General features: G+C 35.8%; 1 protein-coding gene across 2 annotated transcripts in view; it reads right to left on the bottom strand.

The window, feature by feature from the left end:
- Positions 1-14,056, bottom strand: part of znf608 (zinc finger protein 608) — a 49,900-nt gene that overhangs the window by 17,039 nt on the left and 18,805 nt on the right. For both annotated transcript variants that reach the window (XM_088912004.1, XM_088912002.1), the window contains one exon: positions 11,346-11,598. In XM_088912004.1, coding sequence (XP_088768130.1) covers positions 11,346-11,598 — 253 coding nt within the window. The remainder of the gene's footprint in view (positions 1-11,345; positions 11,599-14,056) is intronic.

The following is a 14,056-nucleotide window of genomic DNA, read 5'->3' on the forward strand; positions in this document are numbered from 1 at the left end:
ATGTTCTTCAAATCAAGGAAAGTCCAGGATGCCATTTTCTATTACGTTTTAAAATGAACACTTCTGTGATGATTTTTTTTCTCATACACTATTTAAAAAAAGGAATCAGAAGTTGCAACATTAATGCATGCATATCAAAGACACAACAGTGTCAGACCGTAAACTCCCTGTATTTGATTACCACATACAATAACATTTCCTGTAACATCTCACACTATTGTACATTTAGTGCTCCCTTTGAACATGTCCATATAATTCTTAACTACATAGTGGAAATTATATTGCTCAGTCATAGAAGGGCATGAGTTTTAAATGTAATTGCTCATTGACTGTGACTGATGCTGTCAGAAATGTTAAGATGTTTTGCAATTAGCTCTTGTTCAATCAATAAGCATTCAGTGGAGCTTCTGACCTGACTGCTTGCAATGGCTTTGCAGACTGACTTTCATTCTCTGCTTTAATGAGCAAACAGATTCGCCAGCAGTTGGTGTTTGCTGTCGCCTGGCACTGCTACTTATCAGATAGCATAAGCCTTGCTGAGACTTTTATCATGGTTTACCTACATTCTACAGCAAAAAAGCCTCCTAAACAAGTAGAACTGCAGAAACTGCACCCCCTTAATATACCTAAGAATATGAAGCTGGACATTTAGGTAATCCATTTTATGCTATAAAAGAATTAGTAGCCATTTCACAAACCTTACTTATGTAAATGGTTACAAAAAGGAGCAGAACACTACATTATTCTTTAATAAATATTCAAGAAATTGAGGATCTGTTGTCGAAATGTGGATTCCGGGAAGAAAAAGAAAAGCATTTTAATCCCGAACAGTTATTTACTCAAAGCTCAACAGTAAAAGGAGTAAGCGATTCATTATTCTGAGAACAGAACAGGCTCACAATTATTCTAGGGCTCCCCAAGGAGTGTTTTATAGTCATTCTGGTTTTCTTTGGCTAGTCTGGGAAGGCCAGTTTCAATGAGCTAAGCCAATAGGTTCCCCTGGGATTGCTATGTTTTCTCACTGCAAATCCCGAATGCATACATTTCCTGACCTTCCTACTAATATAAAAACCACAGGTCTATCTGCACACGATGATCCCTGTCAGGACCCCTTCCAGTTAAAGAGTGGCTAATCCACTCATGACTTCTGTCACATGAGGTGAGCCTCACCATCCTTCAGCACTGCCATCATCAATATTACACAGATATTATTAGCGCTGGAAGCAGACAGGACATAATGTACAGTAAAGAGGATTACTTTGGTCCCTGATTAAAGATCAAGGCTGCTGTAAGCCTTTCCTGAAAAATATACTTTTTTTAAACTTAAAACCTGAGGTACTAATTCACATACAATAAAAATGAAAAATGTATGATGACTTTTTGGTCCTATTACAATATCACTTATTCTCAAGTATGTATCATTCAATTTAAAAATATTATACTGAAAAACCCTTTAAAATGTATATTTAATTCATATGTAGTTGGAAATTGCAGAATATCACAACTGTCCTACCATTACTTATAAAAAGTCAAAAAACTATTATTAAAAACTAAACCATTATCCCTTTTCTTTCCAAATTTAAAAATGAGTTGGACTTTTAATATTACTTCTCATTACACCATTGAGGCTAAAAGAGCAGCCCTAGGATATGTTAAGGAGAGCTCTCAAGGAAATACAGATGAAAACCAAACACTTTCTAAGCCATGTAAATCACTGGAATTGAACACAAATTTCCTTCGCAAACCAGAAATAAAATACTGCTACACATACTAGGAAAAAATATTAAAGTAGGTTACATTTATAAATGGATACATGTGGATTAAGAAAAATAATTAAACATCCCCCTATATGGCAAAGATTTGTAGCTTTATGACGTTAAAGTAAATAAAGAAAAATCATTACTTGTACGTGCAAATTGTTTGTAAAAGAAACAAATAAGAAATAAAAACATTCACATCTGAGAGTATGGGTCTCAGACCACCCACACACACTGACAATTTTCCCTGCCACTCACTCCATTTTCTTTTCTTCGGAAAAAGTGAGACAATACTGCATGTATTTACATTTTAGCTTTCTGTTCACGAACAGTCTCCAGCTGGGAAAATGTAGTGTGTACAGTATGCCCTGGCTTCAACTGACATTTCTCATAAATTGCAACAGAAACACTGCCTTCAGCACCTTAATAGCCAACAGAACATAGATCTACACATCAGCACACAGCAGGGTAGAGAAACTATGGTTACAGAAAAAGAATGCTTCAAGCTATCAGGAGTCACCTGCACACAAAGAGACTGATTAGAGTAAAAGCTGCTTTTCAAAAATAGATTCCAAAGGTTGACTCTGTAACAGTAATTGCTTGTAACTGGGAGAGGATTGGTTTCCATAAACACACATATTCGTCAAGAGAGAAAAGGGGAAGCCGAGCAACCGCAGAGTGGAAAGGAGTGGGGGAGGGGAATGCAGTCACTTCAAGCTCAGTCCTTGCTCCCATGAAAAACCAAAGTGTTCTCTGCCGGAGTGAACAGTCAATTGAGGAATTTCCCCACTCGAATGCCTGGCCTGTGCTTATAGAATTTTTATCTGAACATAAATCATTTGGTGTGGGACTGGTTTCATCTACACAAATGAGAACATGGAAAATAAAATGTAATGGTATCATTTACTATCCGTTCAGGTAAGTCAAAACTAAAAAAAAAGAAGCAAGTCTAAAGTTTAAAACGAAAATACCATATCGGAACAATTTTGGCACCGCAGGTACTGTGATAATACTGCTGTATAAAGATTAAGTACTGTGTTATTCTATAAAATATTCACTGCATTACCTACTGTACAACCCGTGGATGCAATGTGAAATCACTGACAAGCTCTTCTAATGGCACAAACTCTCCATAAGAATTAATTCTAAAAAGCTTTCAAGGTAGAGCAGGATGATTTATAGCACTTACAAAGAGCAAGCAACACACTTCCTGGCAGTTTGCCAGCAACCTATCACAGGGCAAGAAAAGGTCTTTATCTTGACTCCGTTGATAGTAAACTCCAAGTCGCACTTAATTCATTTCAATTTATTGTGCCAAAATGCAGCAATTAATTTACTACAGCTTGTAAATTCTTGATAAAATTATACTGTTCGCAGCGCACATTCCTCCTAGCACTGTGGTGGTAGTCTGTCATTAAAAGGAAAGACATTAAAGAAGTGGTTAATTTCAGAACGAGTTCAGGACTTTGGCTGTCTCCTCCAGCTTAGTACAGAACTTCTTGAGTATCCAGGGTGTCTCCAAGCAAACAAAACATTAATTCACAAACTCATTCCTCTGCAAACAAAAACCACTTGGCACTGAGAACTCTCCTTTGAGAAGATGACACCATTTGTAGGTGCCTGTCAAAGAGCTGCCCAAACAGCTTAATCTAAGTATGATACAGTCCAGGTTTTTTTTCTTTCCCCAGAACAGACAGCCTATTCAAATTAACTTACCATATGTATAATAAGTGATTCCGAAGGCTTAGAAAATCAATAAGGGTAAGCAACTAATTGATGTAAAGTTTGAGAAACAATTTAATGTGTTGAGAACTTGCCAACTAATGTAAATACACAAAAAATAAGCAATGAACACTCCTGTTTGAGTCACAAAGTGGATTGCACGGTTTGAAGTTTGAAGGAAACATTTTTCTATGAAAGGAATTTGCTGTAATGGATATCGCCCTGGGTGGCACTGTCTTGGCAGTTAGCACTATTGCCTCACAGCTCTTGGGTGCAGTGTTCGATCCCCAACAATCGCACCTTCTGTATCATATTCTTCACATGTTATCATATTCTTCACATGTTCACATGGGTTTTCTCTGAGTGCTCCTCCCACATTCCGAAGACATGGGGGCTAAGTTAAATGGTGTCTCTAAATTATCCCTATGTGTTTGCAGGATACAGAGACATGCAATGGACAGGCACCTCAGCGAAGATGTAGTTCTGTGCCCTTTTGCTCCCTGTAATTCCAGGAAAGGCCTGAGGTTGCTACAACCCTTACCAGGAATAAGCAACATTTTGATAATGAAAGGGTATCACTTTGTTGGGAGAAATTTAACATAGTTTAACACAATCTAAACACCACACCCACATATCAAAGATTGAAAGGAAGGAAAAACAATTTTATTGAACTACCAGCACAGAAAAAGAAACCCTGAACACTCCCAGAAGCAAAAAACAAATTAACAGCTTTTCCTGCAACACACTGCAGTTCTTGTCCAAATAGAGGCTGTTTTGCACAAAGGCTTGTCTTGCTGCATGCTTCAAAGGCAGCACCTCAGGGATACAAAAACATTTTCTCCAGCTTATTTCCTGTCACTTTCTTGTCTAGACTGGCACAGCATTTTTGTCAATCTCCAGCTTTACCTTTACCCCTTAAGCAAATAATGTTCAGACATCACAATACATCTAGAAAAAAACACAGAAACCCATGCTTACAGAAGCAAAAACCTAAAACTATCTCTGCTACAGTGTATAAAACTAAAAAATGTCTGTTCTTTATGCCATAACTACTGAAAAGTAACAAAAAAACATCCATTATTAAAATAGTTCATTCTTTGCAGTGCTAAATTTAAGATCAACATTTTTCTAGATTTATAGTATGTAAATGAAAATTCCATTAGGGTCACTGTGAGGAGTGTAATGTGATTGTTACACAAGAAGCATTTTTTGTGCTGTGTTACCTAGTAAGTATACAGTACCTAGTATGGAAAGGGGTTAGATATACTTTCTAAACAATGTGTCACACGTATTTCATTACTTTAATATTCTTACTCCACCACTACCAAGACACACTTTAACAGTTTATTTAAAGGCTTTAGTCAAATGTAACAATCAATTTTAGAATATAATTACTTCTTACACAGGCCTCTCCTAGAAAACAGACTGATTCAGAACAGATGGAACATGCCAAACAAATTGCTCATATCCTATTTCTGTGCTGGCTTAAAAGATTCTGCTTCATACAGAAATGCTTTACAACTAAGCCATGTATAAAGTCACTTTTAAACACAGAATACATTTACTAACATCATAACAAGCTTCAGATAAAATGACAAGGGCATGGAACTTTTTATACTACAATATAGTAAACCTGCTGAAATATCAAAGTACTTCACCTTAAAATCTTTAAGATCATTTGTCACATCGTAAAAGTATAAAACACATGTCTTATGCAAGAAAAAAAGATCTCTTAACCCCCGACAATGCATAAGAACAAAAGCCAACTGCATCAGAAATTAAATTTTACTGGGATAAAAGTCTCAGTTGTGAAACTATAGTCATAAATCCTATTATATAATATATTATACCAGGGACAAGTAAATACACATTAGGCTTCCATTCCATTTCATTACAAAAAGATTTTCAATTTTCATGTTACAAATACGCTTAAACAATATGCAAACTATGGAATTCTAGTGACCAGCTTCCCTGGACAAAGCATGAAGAAAATCCTTGAAAACAGCCTGGAGAGTGTAATTGACCTCATCCTGCAGATGACCCCTCCAACCATTTGCCATTTCATTTGCTGGCTACGTTATCTACATTTCAATGAATCTTTCACCAGGAGTCCCTAGGGTTTTACTGCATATTCAAACACAGACTGGCAATCTTTTAACACTTTTACTCCACAACCTCCAGCTTTTATGATTCCCAACTTTCCTGCTGCTGTGAAAGTCCCTGTTTTGCTAAAAAAAAATCCATCGACAGAAAACTTGCTAAAAAACAAGACATTCATCAGATAACATAAGAAATTAAATTAAGGCTTTCCTGTTTTTCATCCTTGAAATCTCCTTTAAGATGTAAAAAGAACAGTCACAGTTGCAAAATAAACGTTTACTCGGTCTGCAATGGAGCAATGCATAATCATTTTAAGATTCACTAAACTAGTTAATACCAAAAAAATAGTCTATGAACAATATGTCTGGTTTTCAGGCTCATACTAAGCAGTACATATCTAGAACCCTAGACATTCAATATTAAACAGCCTGAACAATGTACTAGCCACTTTTCTCAGCCAACCTATCTTCCCAGTATTTTTGCACCTTTCAGTGGGAGACAAAGAAAGCTATGGATAAAGAAGTCTGAATACAAATACCAAACTGGCAAATTAGTTTATTAAAAAACTACAGACATTATTTAAATTCATAAGAAAAAATACTTGCTTTTACTGCTGTTGCTTTGTACTCCATATTTTATTTTGAAAGCAACCGAAAAAGGTTACCGTAGCAACACTGAAGTTAATTAAAATACTGCTGTATCCATTAAAACAAAGTCTTCTACTTTATATCGAAGGCAAACGCTGAGCCTGGGGCCATTCCACCCCTTCATATTCACAGTTGTTTTTATTTAAGCCGCTTTTTCATGAGCCTTTGTTTTACCTTTTTTAATTAAGCTATGTAACGGTACATGTAGTCAGGGTTCCCAATGTATTCTTATTTACTTGTTTTGGAAACTAAAACGCAAAGAAGGGGATTTCCAAAAATGAGCTTTTGATTAAAAAAAACGAATTTATTACTGTACTAGCTAGTGATTTCTCTTGAAAAAACTGTGACTGTGATAAAATAATATTGCAACTAATAACATCATGTCTCCTCCTTTTAAATTACAGTTAAATGCTTCCATAAAAAGCACCAAAGTAATGGCAGATTTGACTAATACATTGTGCCTCTAAGCATTATGAGCTTTGCTGTAGAAAAATCTAAAGTTGCACATGCACACTGTACAATATGTTCCCAGCAGTGCCCCTCCCCCCCGTCTTCACTGCAGCAAACTGCTTCAAATTCTGCAAGCACTTGTGCAGTGTGCTTCAGTCAAAACCACCTCCTCCTCAGTTTGCCAATATTTATTTACACAAGGAATAACTCTACTGTGCATGTTGAAAGAAGCTCTCGGGACCCAAAATAGCACTCTGTTCTGCTGGGAGGATGTTTGTAATGTAGGATTGCTGCGTTTCATGCAGATTCACACATAGCACTGTCAGTCCCTTTATTCATCAAACTATGCCTGGCTCGCCAAGGCTTAAACTCCAATCTACATCCTGCATTTGAATGAAGGCATTTCTTACCTCATTTAAGAGCAGTACACTGGCTTCAGTTCAAATCATTACTGTAAATGTGTAATCTTAAAATGTGACAGTGTAGCTGTCAGATAAAAAAAAATGAGTCAACAAAGGGTGAGATGTTGTATTTCTTTTTTTTTTCTGTCTAAAACTGCATTTTACATAATGATTGGGGGGGAAAAGAGATTTAATTATCTGTACTATATGTATGCCTTAAGGTTGCACAATTGCATTACCAAAAAAAGGCAGGTGAGGGATGTGGGGCATTTCAATGGGGGGAGAAAAGGGCTCAATTTTCTGCACTAATTCATCAAGTATTCTGTCTCAGCAGCAGCTAGCTGAGGATTTAAACCCTGTGCTATAAACAGAGAGCTTACCATTTTCACATCACCGCTCATTTAGCTATAATGCAATCATATGAGCAAATTACACTAATGTGGCATTAATAATAATGTCAATCTGAGCACGTAAGGCAGGACACAATGAATACAAGGACAGGCATAAAACAGAAGGCTAAAACAGCAGCTGTTTCTAGACAACAAAAGACACCAGAGCCCAGGGTTTTGCTTCTTAAACATGTCAAAGTATAGCTGTGCTTTGTACAATTACGTTTTTGTCAGTATAACCAATTTAAGAGTTTAGTCATAAAGCAAAGCAATAGGAAACCAAGATGTTTATTATGGGTATAAACCTTTAAAAAAAATCAGCTTTCATTTCAACTCCTGAGGCAATCCGTAATGCATTATGAGTGACAACTTCCACATGCATTTGCCCAGTGGCCCAATACTCCCTAAGCAAGCTGTGTAAGTTGCTATTGCAGAAGTAGAAAGGTCTCAAATGTGACATGATCTGCTTGATAAAATGCATGCTTTAGGCACCATGCTTTTTAGAGTTCAGAATACCTTGTTAACATCTACATGACGTATGCACATTACTTTCCACATTTTGTGTTTATACAGAAAAATCTGAAAATGGATGGTGGATGAAAAGTAGTTAAAAAATCAAAGGGAAGATTAAATCTACATTATAGATCATAGTCTAAACATGACAACAGTTTTTATGCATTTATTCCATCAACATCCAACTGCCCCCACTCTTTCCTGAGGCAAATCCTATTGAAGGAACATGTATATGGTGACATACACACGTATTAACCCCTACTGAATGAAAGAGGATAAAAAAAATTCAGACGACGCAATAAGTTAATCGATTGGATACTGTGTTTTGCTCAAAAGAATTTGAACACTGCACAGAACAAATTCGTACTTATCATAAATTTACTTAATTCCTGGAAATATGAGGGTCACATACATATCTCCAAGTATTATTTTACATTAAAATCAACAATAACATTCTGCTCTTTGGAAGTACTTTATACACGCTCAAAGGTATCCCTCGGGTGTAAAAGGAGGTACCACAAGTGGTTAAAGTCAGAGTTCTCCTAAAACTACAGGAAAATGGTAATTGACGTTCAAAAGCTGGGGAATGGCTAATTAAACAATTTACAAAATATGAATCTACCACTTTCTACAACTGTAATCTTCTCACTGTAATCACTGTCCTCTTTCTGACTGGGTTGAGAGAAGTGTATCTTGCCACCAAGTCGTTTGGGAGACAATCAAAAATCCGAAGGTAGCTAGATATCTCCCAACACAAACTGGCAACTTCAGAACACAACATGTAAAAAACCATTTAATGATGTTTACATGAAGGACTATAGGAATTCTTCCTTGAAGAATGGTCACGAATTCCCCCATCACAAGTGCCGGAACCTCTTGGCAAACTATAAGAGGCGTCTTGTATGCATAACATGTTCCAGGGGAGAATTTACAAAATATTAACAATTAAAAAAATATTTTAACATTACTAAAATAGTGTGTGTGAATAAATGGGACTCTTGTGCTTTCTGAACTATAATTATTTACGACATACATGCATTCGCTTGGGGCAGTAACATTTAGATCACAATATGAGTTTATTTTTTAGCAGGACACTATGTATAATGTCTTTATACTTATGCTTTAGGATATAAATAAATTGGGAGGTCGTAGTAGCTGAAGACAGTTTACAGTATTCATTTTTATATACAGTAGATACAGTAGCTTTGCTATACATCCACAATTGCCACTCACAAACAATTGTAAAGATAGTTAATAACAATCATAACAATGGGTTCTTAGATTTTTTTTATCTGAATTGCATTTTTAAAATGCTCAGATTGTACAATTTGTCATATGTTTCAATACTGTATCACTTCCCTTTTTCTCTTGCTTTTATATTTTATTTGAAGAGATTAAGTCTTGTGAACTCGGAGGAATTATCTCCATGCTTTGAGTAGCCAATGCTGCATATTTCAAAGTACTTGCAAAAGACAGAGCAAAAAAAGTGGCTAGGGTTAACGAAACTGTGAGCTGCATCTTTTAAAAACAAAACTAATAATTTACTGTTATCCATAAAGAAGATGGACGAAGATGGATAAATATTATAAATTGTAAACCAATCCAAGTGCTAGGCAATGTTGCCAGTCAGGCAGAAAATGTGCTTGGGGTCAAAAGATCAGCTTGTTCTCAATGAGCTACAACCAAAAGCCACTGAACGTTCTTTCATTCTACCACATAAGACCCCATCACACACACACACATTCCAAAGCTCGTTAAACATTTCAATAAACAGCAGCTTAGCAGTACTCAACACAAAGACTTCTAGGATTAGAAGTCTAGGATGGTAGAAAAACCAATGTTGGCAAAAATTCACAAACGCAATATTAAATAGTTTTTTGGATCCCACTCCATCACTGCCATAATCTTAAAACATAGAACACTAGTAAGTTATTTACAATAGGGTATAATACCCTTAGTGAACATGCATTATGCAACTAAACTCTAACAAATTGTTGGAGCAAGAAAAATCCTAGCACGAACAGTCCTGAACCAATAAAGAAGATAAATACCCTTTTTAAGTGCATTCCAAATTATTAAGTAAGGATCTATCACAGGTGTAGGAACAGGTTATATATAGTCTTAATAGCACATACAGGGGTGGACAAAATAATGGAAACACCTAATGAAAAACCTCAATTAAAAAGGATTCTACTCATGTTTCACATTAATTTCAATACTAATGACCAATATGATTAATCTAGAAGAGATGTCTTCAAACTAATAATTTAAAATGCAAGTTTCTAAAACAACATGAGACCTAACAGACACTGAAAGAGCTGAAATAGTTCAGGCCCGAATCACAGGTACATCTGTCACAGAAAAGGCAACATTATTTATTTATTATAATTATACATTATGTGTCAATGGGAACAGTGTCGGCAAACAAGGGAAAATAGCATCAGAAAAGAAGAACAGTGGTCGCAGGTAAAAGCTCACCAACAGGGATAAACATACACTTGATAAGGATAGTTGCTAAAAACACAAAACAACAGCCACAGAAATTCCAACAGAACTCAATCTATGTCAGGGCTGCCATTCAGAAACCATTTCTAACCCAGTCCAATACACCTGGACTTCTGAGTAGTGGAAGAAAGTAATGTCTCATGAGTTGTCTTTAATTCTTTTTCCTATCTGGAAAAATCTGAACAGGTTTATGTTTGGAGATAGCCAAAGAAAGCCTTCAAGCCACACTGCCTGTTCTCCATCTACCGTGGTATTCTCAATCACAAGATCTCAAGAGCACTGAACCTTTATGGGAAATTCTGGAACGGAGTGTGGGACAGATTTCCACCTCCTTCGACTCTTAAAGAACTTGAAGCTTGGTTTCTTGAAGAACGGTCCAATATTCCACTAGAAAGAGAGTTCAAAACTAGTATAACAGTATTCCAAGAAGGAATGAAGCGGTTCTGAAGGCAAAGGGTGGCCATCTCCTTTTTAATTAAAAAAAATATTCAAAATATTGCTTGGTGTTTCCACTGTTTTGTTCACTCCCCGTAAATGCAATTTAACACATTTCTATGCAATATGCATTTGAAGACTGATCACTTAGGTCAATTTTTAAGGTAGTTCACAAATAACAATTAGGTATAATTGTGTATAACCCTTTATTTTTTTGCACTTTAGCTAAATATTCCCAACATGTAATTTTGCCTGGTCTCTCAATTTAGAGCTACAGTACATAACGGGTGTAATGTACACAAATTACAAAGCAATTCAGTAAGCAAAGCATTACATTGGGAAGACCAACAATAGAAATTTTCATGAAAGAATTATCCATCCCAGCAATAACATTTGCATGTGTCTTCACAAGAGGACAAAACTTACCTTCTTCGGTCTCGTGCCACACAATGCCCTCCAGATTCACGCTAGTCCCAGGTTCACAAGGTCCAAGGCATTCTGGTTCAGTTACAACTCCCACCTCACAAGTGTTAACTCCCACTGATCGAGTTCTCACTAACAGTTGCTCAGTGGGAGCAGAAATGTTTGATGTTGGAGGGAAGAAGGAAGGCAGAATCTGTGGTTGTATGCTTGTAGTAATTGGTGGAGGGGGTGCAGGCACTGTAAACAAAGGATCCACCTGAAAAAAGAAAAAAAAGAATACTGATTATTCTTGGTACAGCAAATAGCAGGTGAACTAAAACTGCTTCAAACCCACCAATGAACACTTGGAAGTGTCTCCAACTTCAAGACAGTATATATTCCAAAACACTTTTCAACTTTAGTTTTGCATTTTCTTTTACAAAACCACTACCAAGAACATTAAACATATATATATATACACACATTTAAAAACACTCCAATGACTTACATTTTTACTAATCAGCCAGAATTACCATTTAATAATAAACACAGCTTATGCTGTTGTGCCGAACCAAACATGCATCCAAGAGCTTTTATTAAAACTTTCTTTCTTTTCTCACTATTGTTGACCATGCTCTAACCAAGTCCTGCACATGATCAACTAGGACCATTAAGAGTTCATACTGCCTAACTATGCCTAATGTGTAAATACCACACTGGAAATAACTGTTCACCTTGTCATTCTTGGCAAGTTTCTTTTTTTTCCTTAATTAAAAAGTATAGATGCCTCCAGCTTGACAGAGGACTAATAATGCAAAGCTCATTATTCAACACTGACAAGTGCTGTTGAAGCAGTAAACCCGCTGCGATTTATTTAGCGCGGCTGTTGGCTTTAGAGGCTCTTTACTGTCCTGGTGAATAAGCAGAAGAGGCAAGAAAATGCACAAATATGAAATCTTTGTAAATGATCCAAACTAGGAGATGAAAATGATCACAGGGCATTGTAGGTCAAAAACACTCTTTATAAAAATCAGCTGTTTTAAACGGCAAATATAAAGACAAACAATTTAATTTAAAATCATATATAATGCACAAATCCAGGAGCCAAACTGAAGTATAAAAATAGTAGCACCGGAAATGTGAATGGTCCTATATTTTTTCCTTATTTAGTCACCTAGCTGGCACCTGAAGAGAAAGCCATCTTTTTTTTTTTACAAATACAATGCAGTATAATTGACTACAGCAAAAAAACAACTCAAAAATATCACAACAGCCCCTTTTTTAAAGCAGCCAAGAGATTTCCACATTAATCAATTTGCAAAGGACTAATTATGCAAGCATTATCAGACGAATAACCCATCTTAAAGAGTTCAAACCAGCAGACATTCTGGAAGATCGAGATAGCAAAATGAGAAAACAATCAGTAAAATTCATCAACTCACATACAAAATTCCAAAGCGAAGATTAAAAAAGAGCTATGCAAGGTCAAGGAATGAGGAATAATGTTACATGAAAAATGATCTGAGGATGTAGGACTTAAATGTATATTTACTTAAATATTACAGATTTTGTATAAAGAAAGAAATATGCTATTTTATGTTTATTTATTCTACCATTTAACTTAAATAGTAGAAAATATATTAATTCAGACCATTATTTGAAGAAAAACAAGGCAGCAGCAGAAAAAAAAGCACACAAGTCTAACAGCTGGCAGTGACACTAAAACGGGAGTCAAAAACAGTTGGTCATTCATTAACTACTTTTCTAATGGCCTCAAATAAAGCATTTACTGTATCTATTAATCCAAGATCAAAAAGAAATAATAACATTAAATGGCTGAAAAATATTTTTTATCGCATTAAATTTAAAGAGATGACTCCCAAAACCAAACTTTACTCATTTCAACCCCATTTTTCCAGATGTCACAGCTTTGTATGATGTGTGAATCAGTATTGAAGAGGTCCAAAAACTATAATAAAAACTACACTGATGCAACAAGCACTCCAAATTTAGGCATATTTTTATAATCCTAAAAGTAAAAGAAAATATTAAATCCAGTAACAGTCTTAAAACAACTGACTCTGTACTAATGGATTTTGTAATCTAGACAAATGCAAATTACAAATAATACATCTTATCTTTGGAGAAAAGGACAGCTATTTTAATTAGCATGTCTGTTTTTATACAAATAAGCCATATTGAATAGATAAAGAAAAATACCTCCCCCCCCCCCCCCCCCATCAGTCTATGCTCTTAAAATAATCCAGACAGTATCCTCTTATCCTCTAAAATCCTGCTGAACAGCGCAGAATTAGCTGTATTACTGGCAAATTAGAGTGTGCCAGGTAGCTGTAGCCAAAAAACCTCAATCCCGGGAGTCTTGTGAACACATACCATCTGACCACTTCAACAGCTGTTTTTATTTATTGTTTGAAAGACTAAATAGATGACAGCATTGGCATTAATATTACATATAACAAAATAACCAGTGCCTTTGTTTTATAACTGTTACACAATAACTTAAATTAAAACTTTAAAAAATTAAGAGAAGACCTATTTTAGTTCAAAGAACCTTTACCAAATAAAAGCCCTTTAGGCCGTACAACTCTTCATCCCTAGGAGATCTTTATGTGTAGGACTGTTAACCAAAGTGGACAATTAGTTGGCAAATAGCATCTCTAAGGCTATAGTTTGAACCAGAGACGGTTATAAAGACCCCTTGTAGTCATCTGTAA

This window comes from Atractosteus spatula, chromosome 3 (genome assembly GCF_055471065.1).
Source record: "Atractosteus spatula isolate fAtrSpa1 chromosome 3, fAtrSpa1.hap1, whole genome shotgun sequence".
Classification (NCBI taxonomy): domain Eukaryota; kingdom Metazoa; phylum Chordata; class Actinopteri; order Semionotiformes; family Lepisosteidae; genus Atractosteus; species Atractosteus spatula.